The 16,410-nt window shown below is 51.6% G+C and overlaps 1 protein-coding gene across 12 annotated transcripts in view; it reads left to right on the plus strand.

Annotated features, from left to right (window-relative positions):
- Positions 1–16,410, plus strand: part of PPP2R5C (protein phosphatase 2 regulatory subunit B'gamma) — a 139,511-nt gene that overhangs the window by 103,353 nt on the left and 19,748 nt on the right. For all 12 annotated transcript variants that reach the window (XM_005222144.4, XM_005222149.4, XM_024981629.2 and 9 more), the window contains 6 exons: positions 1,242–1,352; positions 2,294–2,386; positions 2,474–2,604; positions 7,199–7,258; positions 9,004–9,112; positions 10,666–10,719. In XM_005222144.4, the coding sequence (XP_005222201.1) occupies positions 1,242–1,352; positions 2,294–2,386; positions 2,474–2,604; positions 7,199–7,258; positions 9,004–9,112; positions 10,666–10,719 (558 nt within the window). The remainder of the gene's footprint in view (positions 1–1,241; positions 1,353–2,293; positions 2,387–2,473; positions 2,605–7,198; positions 7,259–9,003; positions 9,113–10,665; positions 10,720–16,410) is intronic.

Here is a 16,410-nt window from a genome sequence, read left to right on the forward strand (position 1 = left end):
ATTCTGTGCATCTGGGCTGCAGGGACAGAGGGCTTCTTTTGATCCCTGGAGTCAAGCTCTGTTAACTGGCGTAGGTCGGCTCAAAGATTTTGGTGAGGTCACTGGTCACAGTTAAACCAGTAGCTACGAGGGGACTTCCCTTGTGGCCGGTGGTTAGGAATACACCGTGCAATGCCGGGGACGTGAGTTCAGTCCCGGGTTGGGGAACTATGGTCCCAGGTGCCCCGGAGCACCTGGAGAGCAAGTACCGCAACTGCTGAGCCTGTGCCCCGCAACTGGAGGGTCCGTGTGCCCCGAGAGAAGATCCCGAGCGCCACAGCCAAAACCCGACACAGCCAAACAAAACAGAAATTTTCTAGAAATAAACTGACTACAAAAGAAAAATAGGTTATGAATTGGTGACAGAGAGAAACTAAACTTTTATTTTATATCAGGAATCTGTCATATATGTTGTGCTTTATCCTCATTAACCGTGAGGACCCCTGTGCGCCCAGGAATTCTAGACTGTGTATAGAAAACATGTGTTGTAAAGCCCGCTGATGTTTATGAAGTTGGGATCAATCAGAGCCTGGGCTGGGGGTACGTGGTGACGGACAGTGCAGGAGGAGAACAAAGCAGAGGGCAGAGAGTCGCGCGGGGGGATCGCCCGGACCCCAGAGGACTCGCCCGTCTGTGCGTCCTGTCCTGGCACAGGCCGGGCTGTCTGGCGAGAGGAGGCTATCCTCCTCTCCTTGCCAACACTACAGCCCTTTCTCTGGAAAGGCTCCTCTGGCCGCCCACCCGGAGACCACCGTGTCGTCACTGTGGCCTCTCTTGTCCCTGTCCCTGCGGAGGACTCCAGAAGGTGCACACGGCGTCCAGTGCAACACGACCTCTGCTTTTTCCTCCCCGTTTGCAGTTCTTGGATCTCCACAGTTTCCTTTGTGATCTCCGCTTTTCTCACTAGCACTCGGAACTCTCTCCGTGTTCTGAAACAGATGTCATCCCTGCCGGGTGGTGCATATTGGTGCTGGCTGTCCAGAGGTCAGGCAGGGACCTCGGTGTAGGCTGTCACGGCCCTGGGTCCGGCTGCGGCGTTGACCCAGGCTCTCGAGACCCACGCCGCTTCCGAACACTGAGACTAAGACGAGCCAGATCGCCACAGGAGGCAGCTGCCATTAGAATGCCTTGAGATTGTTGTAGATGTTCTCTGGAAATTGTTTTAATATCCTGGTTATAATTATAAAATATGTGGGTTTTAGTTTGCAGTTAACATGTTTCGAACGTTACCACCTTCCTCCAACCCCACGGGAGCAGAATTTGACCCAGAGGAAGACGAGCCAACGTTAGAAGCAGCCTGGCCTCACCTGCAGGTACGGGTCGCGGGTGCCCCAGAAGCAGAGGGGCGGGACACGGTGTTTTCTCCAGGACGGGAGCCCACGCCCAGCTGGTCCCGGGGCGGCGGGGGGAGGCCTCTGAGCTTTGGTGTCACAGCCCTGCAGACCTGCACATCCGAGAGCAGTGTTGTAGCAGAAGGTTTTTGTTTGTTTGGACACGTTACAGAAACTACACAGCTACAGAACTGTCAGTATATTTTCAGTGGAAGTAACTGTTGAGCTGAGGTCGCGGGTCTTATGCAGACATTTTTCAGTCTTGGTCCTCAGACTTACTGTTGCCTGCGATGCATCCCAGGGCCCACCTGCTTGACAGATGCTGTTTTTCTGACACATTTGTGAAGAAAGAGGTGGATTGGGCAGGGCGCCAGCCCCATGAGCTAGATCGGGAGGTCTGGGTCGGCTGAAGGAGGACAGTCGGGGAGCTAAACACCCTGGGAAGGAGCTCGATGGGGAGCAGACAGGAGGGGCCAGAGGCAGAGCACCCTGCCCTCAGTATCGTGTGTGACCGTGACAGCCTGCAGCCCATTCATGCGGGGGTCCCAGCTTCCTGTGCGTCCAGCCTTCCACCAGGACCCTGGGATGCCGGGACCTGCACATCCCACCTGGAGTCTGTTCCCAGCCAGGGTCGTGGCTCCTGTGCACTGTGGGCTCCAAGCAGGGGCGACCTCAGCCACGGGCGTCCCTGTGTAGATGCCACGGAAGAGTATAGCCTGTGGTTCTTATAAGTAAAGCAATTACCATCCTCAGTATAATTAAGCCATGTGCTTTGATACGGATTCTTTAGATACATGCCTGTGGTTTTTTTTAAGGTTAGTATTTGCAGACAGAGATTCAACTCATAGTATATTTTGAAATCTCCATTTAATGAAATTCCATGTTATTTGACTCACTGTGGTTTTTTTTTTCTTTCCTCCTAGCTTGTTTATGAGTTTTTCTTAAGACTTTTAGAGTCTCCAGATTTCCAACCTAATATAGCGAAGAAATATATTGATCAGAAGTTTGTATTGCAGGTAAGGCCCAGATTAGCTGAAGCTACAGATTGCGTGATCTACGCAGAGAGCATTACCGTGTCACTGAGTGTCTTTTTCTCCTTGAAGCTTTTAGAGCTCTTTGACAGTGAAGATCCCCGCGAGAGAGATTTTCTCAAAACTACCCTTCACAGAATCTATGGAAAATTCTTAGGCTTAAGAGCTTACATCAGAAAACAGATAAATAATATATTTTATAGGTAAGTCCGTGCACGGTGGCCTTCCCCTCTTGCACGCCGATGGTCCCGTCACACTTAGCCTCGCCATTTTCCTTCAGAGGCTGAGGAGCAGGAGGGGCTGTTTGTGAGCAGCCGGCCTGTCGTGTGCAGCTGGGGGCCCATCTACACCTCCTGCCTCGGCGCTGGGCAGGGCCCCTTCGCTCTGCCTGCTCCCCTACCCCCCCACCCCACACCCCACGGCTCGCACCCCAGCCTGTGGTCCAGCTCTTATCAGGAGGCTGGGCACCCCAAGCCTGGCTCCCTCTGGACCCACCCAGAGCCGCACCAGCTCACGCTTCCCTGTGGATCTTGGTGGAAGGAGGAGGGTGGGGGGTGGCGCAGGGGCTCTTTGGAGGCGTCCTTGCTGGAAGCAGTGGGTGAGGCAGAGCAGCGACCAGGGCCTCCCCAGGCCTGCAGGTCCACGGGGGCCGGCTCGGCCCTGGTATGGTGGAGGAGGGCCGTGCCCCAGGGTTCAGGGAAGAGTGTCCCTCAAGTGTTCAGCTTGACCCCCTTCTCCCTTCGCACACCGGCCCACCTCCACCTCTGTGAACCTGGGTGCTAACGCCCCTAGATCCGCCGACTCCTGCGCCAGCATGCTCCTCGGATGAGCAGATGTAGGTTCTGGGCGAGCCCCCAGTGCCCCGCACATCCTCCCGTTTTCCACCAGCCCTTCTCCTCACCCGCCCGGGCTCTGGAAACAGACCCACACCAGAAAGGCCCCGGCGTGGCGGGTGGTCTGGTCTCCTGGGAGGGCAGGCTGGTCTCACAGCTCCAGCTCCAGATTCCTGCCCGGCTCCTGGGGGCGCCCGATAAATGTCCGTGGACAAAACCCTTAGCGTAGTTCCTTCTCTGCCCCTGGAAGCAGTAAGGGGCAGTTCAGCCCCAAGCCCCCGGCTCTGGGATGCCTCAGGCAGTGCTGAATCCCGGCGCTGACGGGCATCTGCTGTGAGGTTGGAAGGCCGGCGGATTTTGTGGGACGGGGTGGCCTGGGGGCACCCGCACAGAGCACCCCAGTAGCCTGGCCGGGGCCTTTTTAGTGGCCGTGACCAAGCAGGGAAAGCAGAGGGGCTGAGACAGTGGGCGAGACACAGGGTCCTGTAGCCAAGACCAGCGGCCCTCTCTGGGAATTCCGCCCCAGGGCCGGCCTGCCCCAGCCGTCCCTCACCCCGCCCGCCCGCCTGCAGGTCAGCAGGGTCTGGCGCCCCCCACTTTATCTGCAGACTTGACAATGCAGTTTGGCGTCAGAACTGTCCAGCTCACGAATGGCCTCCCTTCAGACTCCCTCCACGCTCCACATGGCCCATTTATATGGCGGAGCCCAGGCTGGACCCATGACTTAGAGGGGTGACGTCGTGTTTCCTAAATGTCATGTCCTGTTCTGTCTTTGTTGGTGTAGTGTTTCCTTTTTAACAAGATCGTTCCTTGGCTGATGTGCTTATATATCAAAGCATAGCATCCCCTGTTTAATCAACAGCAAGCAGGTAGGATTTCAGTTCCAGTCTTTTAGACTAAAGTGGAGGAAGCTCTGCCTGAAGGTTCCTTCCCTGGGCAGGTGGGTTCTGTTCTGTGCAGAACCACTAGTCAGTGCTGCGTGCAGGGAGGAGAGGCTGCCTCGTACCTGAGGAACCGTGACCTCGGCCTGGAATGCCTGACGAGGTGGTTGTCCAGAAGTTTGTCACCCGGTACAGCTCAGCTCTCCCTGCGCGCTCGGTGCGGGGCACGTGGCCGTCTCCTCTTATCTTCAGTGATCCCGTCTGTAAGAACCGCCCCTGATGGGTGCGGTCAGAATGGAGCCGGTTCTGTGGGCTCCGTGACCAGCCTGGTCTCCACCTTCAGCACCACCCGCTCCTCACTTCATGTGAGAAAGATGGAGAGGGTCCCCAGGAGCTGCACCCCGCTCGCCGCGCCCGACGTGGCGCAGCCGTGGCTTGTAAGACGGTCTCCGATGCGCTCGGCCCCCTCCCCGGGCTGCTGGTGCGAGGCCCCTACCTAGGCCTGTGCTTTCTCAAGTCTAGTCAGCGTCTTCACAGCTGAGTCAGACACAGCCCGGCTGAGGGCTGGCAGCTCCGGGTGAGGGCTTGCACCCGTCTTGGCCACTGGTGGAGCCCGAAGGTTAGGTGGCAGGTAGAGCCGGGCCTCAGCTTCTGCTGCCAACGCGCCCCTGCAGCCGGAAGCTTCGGTCAGCCGTCTGCTGGCCCTCGCGTCCCGTGACCCGCCCAGGCCCCAGGAACTCGAGGCAGAGGCCGCAGGGGCTGCCGGCGCCCCACAGGGCCTGGCCTCGGCCTGGGGCAAGCTGGCTTCTTCCCTTGGTATGGGTCAGAGCTACTCGGGGAGGTGAGCACAGCCCAGCTTCGAGGGGGACCAGCTTCCGCCTCCGTGTGAGGTGCAGAGCGCCTCACCCCTCATGAGAGGGGTGCGTGGCATCCGTTTGTGGGGGCCCTGTCCTTGACAGGCAGGTTTCAGCCCAGCGTGGGGGGAGTCCTGGCTCCTTTGTGTGGAAGGAGGAAGGAACACCACAGCTCTGCATGGACCCTTAGGGCTGCCTCCCATTTTGCACCCGCTTTCTTGCTCTCCTCTGGAAAAGAAGGAAGGGGGCTGTACTTGCTTTTTCTTTTCTGTGAAGTGAAGTGACGTCACTCAGGCGTGTCCGACTCTTTGCGACCCCATGGACTGTAGCCTGCCAGGCTCCTCCATCCATGGGATTCTCCAGGCAGGAGTACTGGAGTGGGGTGCCATTTCCTTCTCCAGGGGATCTTCCCAACCCAGGGATCGAACCCGGGTCTCCCGCACTGCAGGCAGACTAACGTTTGAGCCACCAGGGAAACCTTCTGTTTCCTGTACCTGCTCCACATCTATCGAGTAATCCAAATTAAGAGTTTATCGATGAGAAGATAGTAAAGTTGATTTAGGAAAACAGAATGGCTGCCGGCTCCAGGCCACCCTTGTTTAAACATCGGCGCTGGTGGCGCTGGGTCACAGGTGGCACCCAGGGGCCTGGCCGCCTCCAGGCGTCAGGAGCCAGAGCCAAGCTCTCAGGCTTCAGGAGCCTGGCCCTGCTGCTGCCTGCCCAGCCGCCCCGGTGGACACAGAGGAATAGAAACAGAAGTGGGCCAGCCGTGCTGGACAAAAATGTAACTTTGTACGTCTGAGCCGTTTTTAAGTATTTCTGGTAAAACAGGTGAAGCGAAGGGAGCCTTGAGTTACATGAGCTGAAGCTCCTCCCCGTGTAGATGTCCAAGGAGGCTGGAGCTCCCTAGGGGCCAGCTTTCCAGCTCAGGGCAGGGCGGCGGGGCCGATGTGTCTGAGGCTGGCACAGCCTCCACACGCCACGCAGCCTTGCTGTCACCAGCCTGGCCACCACGATCCATCACGGGCACACCCCTGCCTCAGCTCCATGCTGCGACCACACCACTGTGCTCTGCTGCTCAGCGGTTGTCACCCGGGTCCCTGTGGGCTCAGCTCCGATCTGTCCAAGCTGGTGTCCAGGCCTCCGCGTGACTGCCTTGCCTGCCCATCACCCACCTCTGTTGTAGCCAAAGGGGTTACCTCCCTGCCTCACGACCCCATTTTTAAAAGATTGGTTCCAAAATCTAGAGACATTAGACCCGCTCCTCGGAAGCGTGTCACACTTTGTGTCCGACCTGGTCTTTACCTTAATGTCCCTATTCCATTTGTTTCAAACGAGGACCATGAAAATTTTTATTCATTGCGAACTTATTTTTGGCCCGAAGCTGGCTCTAAACTGGTAGTGTTTGTCTGCTAGCCAGGAACGTTTTTCAAACACCAGCCCCCTCTGGCTTCAGGCAGAATTCGCTGCGTGTTCTGGGTTAGGCTGACTCCAGGCGAGCCAGGTTGTGGGGCGGCAGTGGGTTGTTCCTGGGGGACCCTTGGAGAGAGAAGACGCTGTCCTATTTCCTGTCCCTGGCCCCAGTAGACTCAGCAGTCGTGTCTCAGAGGCCAGGCTTGGCCCTCACACCAGGGACGTGTTGACAATAAGTTCTGGTCTGCTGCCTCAGGCTGACACAGGCGCTGGGAGCCCCAGGGACCACGCACGGGGCCCAAGGGAGCGGCTGCTCAGACGGGTTTCAGAAGATGGCAGTTGAAGCGACGTAGGAAAAGTGTGGGGTGTCAGGGAGGAGGTAAGGGAGCCAGCCCCAGTGGTAAGGAAGTAGCTTGTACCCTTTGCAGAGACCATGCTAAATATCGGAGGCTTTAAAATTGAGTCAGGTGTCAGCTTAGCTTGAGATGCAGCAAAAAAATAAAAGCAAACAGCAGGCTATTTGTTGTCACATCCGGGTGTTGAGATGCAGTGCTAACTGTAAACATCCTTCCCAATTTATGTTTGAAACTTTCAAAGTGAAATATTCGGGAGAAACGGGAGCGAGCCCTGCTCCCTGCCCCCTGAGTATTGCACACCCAGGCCTTGAGGAGTCTCTGATAACAGTTAGCGGTGCTTCTCGTTGCCTGGCTACATGGTTTTCTTCCTAAAAGCCTTGTTTTCTTCTTCAGAGCATTTTCATCTTTTCTAGCCATGATTTCAGCGTTCTAATTCTAAATGACATCTTGCTTTTTCCAGATTTATTTATGAAACAGAGCATCACAATGGCATAGCAGAATTACTGGAAATATTGGGAAGGTAAGCTGTCTCTCTGTTAATTGGCAGTGAACAGCCTTTGGTGGGGTTCGTGCCAAAGCGATCCAGTTCACTGCATTCAGCCGCCCCCCCAGAGCAGGGCAGAGCAGGCTGTCCTCTGAAGGAACTGGAATCAGCCTCACTGAGTGGCAGGGGCTGGTGAGCCCTCGGATCAGGACTGAGTGACGGGACTCTCCCATCGTATGGTTCCATATGTAGATTCTGTTCCACGTATATACCTCAGTAGCATTACTATGGGAACCCATCTCAATTATTTCCTCAAGAGCAGTGCTAAAAATAGCTACATTAAGAAGATTTATATCTGACACTTAGAAGAAGAATAGGTCATTTATTATACATTTGGGGTATTGAGTAAATACTAGTATTTGAAATTGCTTTGATTTTATAAATTTTTCATATGTATTCTTATAAACTAACATTTCAAAAATGTCACTGTCTTAATCCAAGTAGAGTTCTTGCTTCATATCATTTTTTTTTAATCAACGACCAATAGGTCTTCTCCCAGGCCTCCTAACTCACTGATTCTCAAACAGCCTTCCTCAGGGTTCCACGCTGAATAAGCTCGAAAGTGCTTTTTCCCCAACACCTCAGTTCACGTTAGAAGCTAAAGGTTCTGAGGAGTCCTGCGGGGAGGAAACTGTCCTCCTGTTCAGTCTAATAACTCCCAAAGCTGTTAGAACACCGTTGCAGTGTTGTCATCTGGCGAACCGAGGCCCAGTCGTTCTGAAAACAACTTCCCTCGCCGTTTCAGATAAAATGTAAAGCTAACAACAGTCCTCGTGGCGAGCTCCTCTCTGACACGGTCCCGGGTTCTCTCTTAGCAGAGAGCAGTGAGCACGAGAGTGGGTGCCCTTGTTGTGCCTTACTTAACACTCGCGCCTCCTGTTTCCTTCCCTGTAAAATGGGAAGGTAATCGTGTTCATGTCTGAGATTGTTGCAAGGCTGAGGTGAGCCAAGTGACGTGTCCGGACAGCCCCCACACCACACACGAGGTCCTCTCCTGTCCCCTGTCCCCTGTCCCCTGTCCCCCTGTCCCCCTGTCCCCAAATCACCCCAGTGGTCACTTCGGACTGATCCTGCCTGAGTGCCCAGCGCGCCAGGCTCACAAACAAGGCACCAGTTGAGAAACTGCTGTAACACTTCTGCAGCTCTCAGCAACTTACCTGAGTGTAAAACGCCAAGTAGGTAACTAAGCCCTCGATGTTGCAGATGAAAACTTCAGCTTGGAGGTTAAGAGCAGGGGATCCCCTTTCCCTGCAGAAGGGAACAGCTTTCTTGTTGATTTTTAAATGACCCCCACTCTGCACACGCAGACTGTTCTGCCAGCACTAGAATAAAGAGGCAGGATTTCTCTGGGGAAGTGAGTGAGAATTCCAGACGATGGTGGAGGCTGAAGGAAGGCGCTGGTGCCCACCCGAGCTGCCGGTCTCAGGGCCCTGCCTGGTGGAGGAGGTTTTGCCCCCAGAGGCTCCCACTACTCCGGGTAGCTACCTGTGAGCTCAGAATTTTTAAATCACCCTGCAGTTCCAAAGATAGAAATGACTGTGCTTCCTGAAAGGGACCTGACAGTCTTTTAATTTTTGCTACTATCCGCCCTCCTTTTTTCTGACACTCATAATTTGCTTGCTGGTTTTCATGGTGAACACAAAAACTAAAAAACGGCGAGATACGTTTTTTAACCTGGAATTTATAAATATTCAAACTTTGAATAAATTCTGTTTTCACAGTATAATTAACGGATTTGCCTTACCACTAAAAGAAGAGCACAAGATTTTCTTATTGAAGGTGTTATTACCTTTGCACAAAGTGAAGTCTCTGAGCGTCTACCATCCGCAGGTGAGGGCTCCTCCCTCGACGGTCGGTGGGGCCTCGGGAGGGAGCGTGGCCGTCTCTGCTTGGACCTCAGTGAACTTGGGATGTTGAACCCCAGCCTTCAGCAGGGAGTGCTTTCTCTGTTACATTACATGTGGACTTGGGTATCAGGATTCCGATGATGAGTGAAAGGATAAGGGAGTAAAGGAGATTGCTTTTTAAGAATATCAGAAAATTCTCAAGAATGGAGAATTTCAAAATTGGTTGTCAGTATCGAAAAGGGAGCGGTTCACACAATGAAGGGGTCAAGGAAGACCTCTCGGAGGAAGACTTCCTGTGGTGGGATAGAAACCTCGCACCCCAAAGACGACACCGCTGTGTCTGCCCGCCAGTAAAGTGGCAGAACGACAGGTTGTTTGGGGACTTCCCCAGCGGTCCAGTGGTTAGGGCTCTGCACTTCCACCGTAGGGGTCACGGGTTTGATCCCCAGTCAGGGAACTAAGATTCCACAAGCCACGTGGTGCAGCCAAAAGAATAAAAAAAGTATATATTTCCAAACAAAAAGTTGTTTTTTTTTTTTTTTTTTGAAGCTGTGGGGTTTTTATAACTTTGTAAACATCTGTTTACAATTACACTGAAAAACTAATCCATAAATGGTTTCTAACTGGTTGTTTGGCTGCATTTCCCCCGGGAAATTTGGATTTTCCTTCACACTTTTCTTCTAAGTTCCATGTAGACAGAAATAAGCCACACTGACGCGGCTCGGGAAGTTTCGGGTCCTTGTCTAGGTCTGAGAACCAGGAAACACCCCCCTGCATTCTGTGGGGCCTCCCTCGAGGAGTGTGCCTCATAGCATCAGAAAGTGTGTTCCTGGGTGGTAGTTGGTGGTTTAGTCACTAAATCGTGTCCAACTTTGTGACCCCATGGACTGTGGCCCTCCAGGCTCCTCTGTCCTTGGGATTCTCCAGGTAAGAACAGTGGAGTAGGTTGCCATTTCCTTCTCCAGGCAATCTTCCCAACCCAGGGATTGAACCTGTGTCTCCTGCATTACAGGTGGATTTTTTACCAGCGGAGCCACTGGGGAACCCAGCCATTCTAATAACACTGGCTTCCTGAGAAATCTTTTACTTAGAGTTTTTTCTCTGCTTCCTATTAACTGGTAACATCTTTACATCCAACCAATTTATTATCACGTTAGTTGTTCTGTATTAGAAATTAATAGTTTAGGGATTTAAGATGGAAACAGATTTTTTTTCCCCCAGCACTTAGATTACTTGTTCATTATGGTGTCCAAAAGGCCACAGGGAAAGTCCTCACCAGCCCTGGGCTGACTTGGCAGTCTTGGTCTAAAAGACCGTCTCCTGGGTTTGTTTGTTTGTTTTCAGCTTCCTGATGTTCCTTCTACAGTTGACCTGTGTCGCACATCGGTCCTGGGTCCCTCCCTGAGAGTCCCTCCCGGGGCGGGAGGTGGGGGGCACGGGTCACGTCCAGGCCTGTCTCCCAGGGGAAGGTGTCTGGCGGTGATGCCGCGTTTCCTTGGTAACGTGCGATGTTAACACTCTGTCTCTCTCGCGTAGCTGGCCTACTGCGTGGTGCAGTTTTTAGAGAAGGACAGCACCCTCACTGAGCCGGTAAGTACAGCCGCTCGCTCAGGGCCCTGCGGTGTGGTGTGCGCACTGCAGCTATCAGCCTTGCAGTCTGGCTCCTCCACCTTCACCACGACAGCCTCTCCCTCCTAAGTTACAGCACCGACGGACGCAGACCGATCTTATTCGTGTGTTACGAGCTTTCAAACTGTAGCAATTTTAATTACGTCGCTTGGTTTAACGGCACAGTTTACTGACTTCAGTCAGAGGAAGTGTAGTAAGGGTTCAAAATGCCTATACTAAAGAGCTTTTGCTGTTTTGAAAATTCTCCCCAAGTTAGAGTGTAACTATTTTATGATCATTGTATCATAAATGAACGTTAGATTGCCACCGTCAGTGTTTAGATTTCCAGGTTTCTTGGCACTTTATCTTTATTAAAAATAAAAAGGCTGTTGTCACTTAGATTCACAAAGTTGGGTGTGTCAGGTGGCCGTTGAAGCGTTTGAATACACTTTTTTCACCAGCTTTATTGAGATGTAATTCTGTGCCATGCAGCTCACCCACCTAACGTGTGTGGTTCAATGGTTTTTTATATACTAGGTCATTAATTTCTTCAAATGTGGTAAAATATACCGTATAACAAGATTGTTATTTGAAGGTTACAGTTTTGTTGTTGTCCAGTCGCTATAGTCATGTCTGACTCTGATCCCGTGGGCTGCAGCACACCAGGCTTCCCTGTCCACTCTCTCCTGGAGTTTGCCCAGGCTCGTGTCCTTTGAGTCGATAATGCTGTTGAGGGGCATTGATTCCATTCAGGATGTTGTGCAGCTGCCACCACCGTTTCTAAAACTTTGTCAGCGCCCCAGACAGAAGCTCTGTCTTCGTTAAGCAGGGTTGCCCCGTTTGCCCTCCACCCTCCCCGTGATAACCTCAGCTCTCCTCTCTGTCCTGAATTTGACTGCTCTAGATTCCGGATGTGAGTGGACTCGTCCAGGATTTGTCCTTCTGCAGCTGGCTTGTCTCAGTGTCATGTGCTCAGGGTTTGTGTGTGCTGCCACGTGTGCCAGAACTTCACTCCTTGTCGGGACTGAGTAGTGTTCCGTTGCGTGGCTAGACCGAGTGTGGGCAGCGCGCTCACCTGTCAGCGGAAACTCGCGTTGTTTCCGCACTTCAGCTTTTGTGAACACCTGTGTGCAAACATTTCTTCGCGTCCCGGCTTTCAGTTCTTTTGTGTATAAACCAGGAAGTGGACGTGCTGAATCGTTTGGTAATTCTGTGGAGATGCTGTCCCGTTCTCCACGGCAGCCACACCGTTCTGCATTCCCACCCGCAGCCACAGGACTCCAGCTGACCCACACCCTCGCAGACACTTGCTGTTCTCCGTTCTTTTTACTGTAACCCTTCTAGTGAGTGTGAAGGAGTATCTCATGGTTTTTTATTTGCATTTCCCCAATGACTAACGATGTTGGGCATCTTTACACATGTATATTAGCCATGTGTGTTTATTCTTTGGAGAAATCTCTTAAATTCATTGCCCATTTTTAATTGGGTTGGTTTACTGTTGAGTAACAGAGCAGGAAGTGTCAGGTGCCAGTTTAAAGGTTTGAACACGTTGAAAAATCACTACTGGACTGAAAAGGTGACTGTCGTAATTCCTGACTCCTCCTTGTCCTTTAGTGGTCTTCCACAGTTTCCTTGTTGAAATTGTAATTTTTATAGTGAAAAAAAAAGAGAAATTCTTAATACTGTATCCTGAGTTAAACTGCTTCTGATCTCTCCTTTCTTTGTAAGCTTTTAAATTCCACATGTGGCCACCCCCCTTCACCCTAAAATTCAGGGAAAGCCCCTGGTCATACTGCTCAGCTTCTGCCTGCAGGGGGAACAGGAGCCCCCTGCTCTGCAGCCCCTCCCTGGTCTCCCTTGCACCTCTGCCTCAGCTCTGACCAACATTCTGGACGTCCACCTCCCAAACCAGGAGATGTACCAAATCTTACCAGACTTCCATACCATACACAAAAGTCTTTACTGCAATTTAGGTTGAGGACGTGTTATTTTATCCTCCTACTAAACTGACGACATGTTTAGATAGGGAAAGAAAAATGAGATAGCACTAATAATAAAAAAGCCCTTTTTAATGTCTTTCTAGTGACACATCCTAATTCCTGTCTATATTTGCAATTCTTTTCCAAACTGTTATATGAAGAAATTTTAACACGAAGCCTGCTCTTTTCCTACTGTTCCTACTTCAAAAATAAGAAGAGTGTGCAGTTTCCTTGTGTGATATTTCTTTGTGCGTATTTCTCATGCTGTCTAGTGGCTAAAGAATTCACTGACTCTTACCTTACATTTTTATCATGGAATCAGGTTTTCTCACCAAGCCGCCCCCTGCAGGTTCTGTCCACCTGCACACCCCCCACCCTGCCCCCCACCACCACCATCTGTCAGAACCTGGTCCTAATCCTGCTCCAGCAAGACTCAGTCAATGCCTGCACCCCCTTCTCTCTCTCACCTGGAAGTAATATGGCTGCTGATAAAGCTTATGCATGTGTGCCTAGTCGCTCAGTCGTGTCCGACTCTTTGCAACCCCATGGCCTGCAGCCCACCAGGCTCCTCTGTCCATGGGGATTCTCCAGGCAAGAATACTGGAGTGGGTTTCCACGCCCTCCTTCAGGGTATCTTCCTGACCCAGGGATCAAACCCAGGTCTCGTCTCCTGCATTGCAGGCAGATTATTTACCATCTAAGCCACCAGGGAAACCCAAGAATACTGGAGTGGTTAGCCTGTCCCTTTTCCAGAGGATCTTCCTGACTCAGGAAATCAAACCAGGGTTTCATGCATTGCAGGAGGATTCTTTAACAGCTGAACTGCCATATAAATTCCCACTAATAATAAGCTAATACAACTTTTCAGCAGTGAGAGCTTTTAACTGTAGTTGTCTGAAAGAAGGCAGGAGACAGACAGTGTCCTTCCTGGCTTCAGTGGGGTCCTTCTGTCTTAGATAGTAGATAGATGACTAATATCATGACTCGGCATGAGCCCAAAGCTACTTCAGGTCCCCCCACACGCAGTCCCCAGTATTTCCACCCAGAACCACTTCATTTCTTGATTTCCTATAGCACAAGTAATATAATAGCACCCTTGATTACAGAGTGCTATTAAAGATGTTAATGTAAAAAAAAAAAGTTTGCAAATGTTCAGACCCTCGCCTCAGTAATTTCCTTCCTTTAGAATTCATGTGTTACAAAAATCCAAAGCCCATCTTGTCTGACTTCAGCATCAAAGGCATGTAGAGAGTTTGATGAAGGTGTAAGCCCTTGTGAAGGCACTGGGATGGGCACTCGGCCTGCGTCTCACGGTCCTGCACCCACGATGTACCCATTGGTGATCTGTAACTATTGTGTTGTTGTTTAAAATTGTGTAGAGTGCCCAAAAGCCTTCTGGGTGTGTGGAACGTGTGCACTGTCGTTATAAGAGTCAGAGGCTCATCGTGGAAGTAAAATCAAGTTCCTTTTCCACCCACCTGTCCCTTGAAGCTGACCAAGTTTTGCCCCGTGGCCTTTCCCCCTGGTGTTCCAGGACAGGAGAGGGGTTTCCGGGATGCCGGGCTCGCCAGCCACCACCACTGCCCCCCCACCAGCCTCCCCCTGGGAGCAGGCCGCCCGTTGGCTTCCCCAGGAGAACTCAGTCTTGAAGTGCGCCCGACAGCGAGAGCCATTGTTGGCTCAGATTAGCATTCCCTGAGCAGACTCCTGCTCCTGCAGAACATCCTCACCCTCAGAAGGAGCTGAACCAGTTGGCTATTGGTCAGAAGTCGTTCCAAACAGTGTGAAAAGTAAGCCCAGTATACAACTCTGATTCCAGAAATAAGACCTTTTCTAGAGACATTAGCCAGATAAATCAGTTGGGTTCTGTAGTTCACAGATCAGCATATTTCTCCTAGAAAAACTCCATTCTGTCAAATGACAAGGAATGGTGGGTTTGTGAAGTAATTGGCACCTGCTGAACCTTAAAAGTGATTCCAGTACACAGAGTGGAGTGGGGGGCTCAAATGTCTACTAACATGATTTTGAGCAAAAAAGTAGGAAAATCATCAAATAATGCATTTTTTTTTAAATGATCCCTCTTAAAGACAGTTGTGTCTTAACTTCTTATGACAGACTTCAAAACTGGGGGCACTTTTTGAGTAAATTTGGAGTTTTATAAAGTGTAAGGACAGAGAAGGTTATCCAGGAGCCTGAAGGTCAGAAGCGTCCAGGCAGAGTTGTCCTCGGCAGACGCTGTTCCGAAGCTGCTCGCTTTGCCTGCGGTGCCGGCGCCCATGCTGGCAGCAGAGCTGGAGTGGTCTGCGAAGCCGGGGATGAGCAGCGAATGGAATCCCGGCCACGAGCAGCGATCCTCACCACAGTCCTGGCCCTGGCGGCCAGGAACAGCCGTGACGAGGGTAGATGGCTGCGTCAGGCGACACGTCGCCGTCGTTCAGTTACACAGGCGAGTAGGTGTCTGCGCTTTACAGACACGCACATAATGTTTTGGAGAAGGCAATGGCAACCCACTCCAGTGTTCTTGCCTGGAGAATCCCAGGGACGGGGGAGCCTGGTGGGCTGCTGTCTATGGGGTTGCACAGAGTCGGACACGACTGAAGCGACTTAGCAGCAGCAGCAGCATAATGTTTTGCATCATTGTACCATTTTGGGCTTAAGGTAGCTAAACTCTTAGGGATACTACTAGTCTGCATTACCCATCAGATATTTTGGGTGAACAGCCTCTACTGGTAGGAAGTTTGGGAAATGTAGGAACACGATGAAGAAAGGCTGCCCAGCAGGGACTTTGCCTGTGTCACGGGCAAGGAACCTAGCGGCCAGCACTCACCAGCCAGGCCGCTGCCACCCCACCAGGCACGCCTCACGGGGAACGGCTGCACAGACCTGCACTGGGGCCCTGGCCCGGGCCAGGCTCACCCCCGCACTGCAGCCAGCACTCCACAGGCGCTTGTGTGGATTTAGTAATAACGTCCTCTCAGCAGCCCCAAGGCGAGGCTTGTCGTTCCCCTTGGTATTTAAGGAGAGCTCCGGGACACTGAGGGGCTGGTACCAGCCCGTGGCCACGCAGACGGCTTGCCAGCAGCGTCAGTACTTCACAGCACTTCACGTCTCTCTTTCTGATGTGTTTTAACACATTGAAAACACTGTACACAGCTATGTATGTATACGTGTGTTCAGTCGCTGAGTTGTGTCTGACTCTTTGCAACCCCATGGAGCCCGCCAAGCTCCTCTGTCCATGGGATTTTTCAGGCAAGAAGACTGGAGTAGGTTGCCATTTCCTCCTTCAACAGATATTCTCGACCCAGGGTTCCAATCCATATCTCCTGCCTTGCAGGTGGATTCTTTACCACATAAGCCACCTGTGTGTGTATGTGTGTGAATACATATGACGAGTCAGTTAATTTGAGAGAGAAATGGATTGTGCCTATGTATGTGTGTCTCCACCCTAAGACATTTATACAAATTCATAGGCTCTACATTTCTCAATTGGTCTTATTTTCTCTAAACTCACCTAACTGCATATCTTTTTTTTTTTTTTTAATTTAAAGATCTGACTCTTACTGAGAGGGTGGTTAAACAGAGTAGGTCACATAAATTAAAACTGTGATTCTAAAGTATGTAAGATTAGGTCTAGCTCATGGTTCAGATTGTAAAGAATCTGCCTGCCGTGCAGGAGACCCGGGTTCAATCCCTG

The sequence above is a fragment of the Bos taurus genome, chromosome 21, assembly GCF_002263795.3.
Source record: "Bos taurus isolate L1 Dominette 01449 registration number 42190680 breed Hereford chromosome 21, ARS-UCD2.0, whole genome shotgun sequence".
NCBI classification, from domain to species: Eukaryota; Metazoa; Chordata; class Mammalia; order Artiodactyla; family Bovidae; genus Bos; species Bos taurus.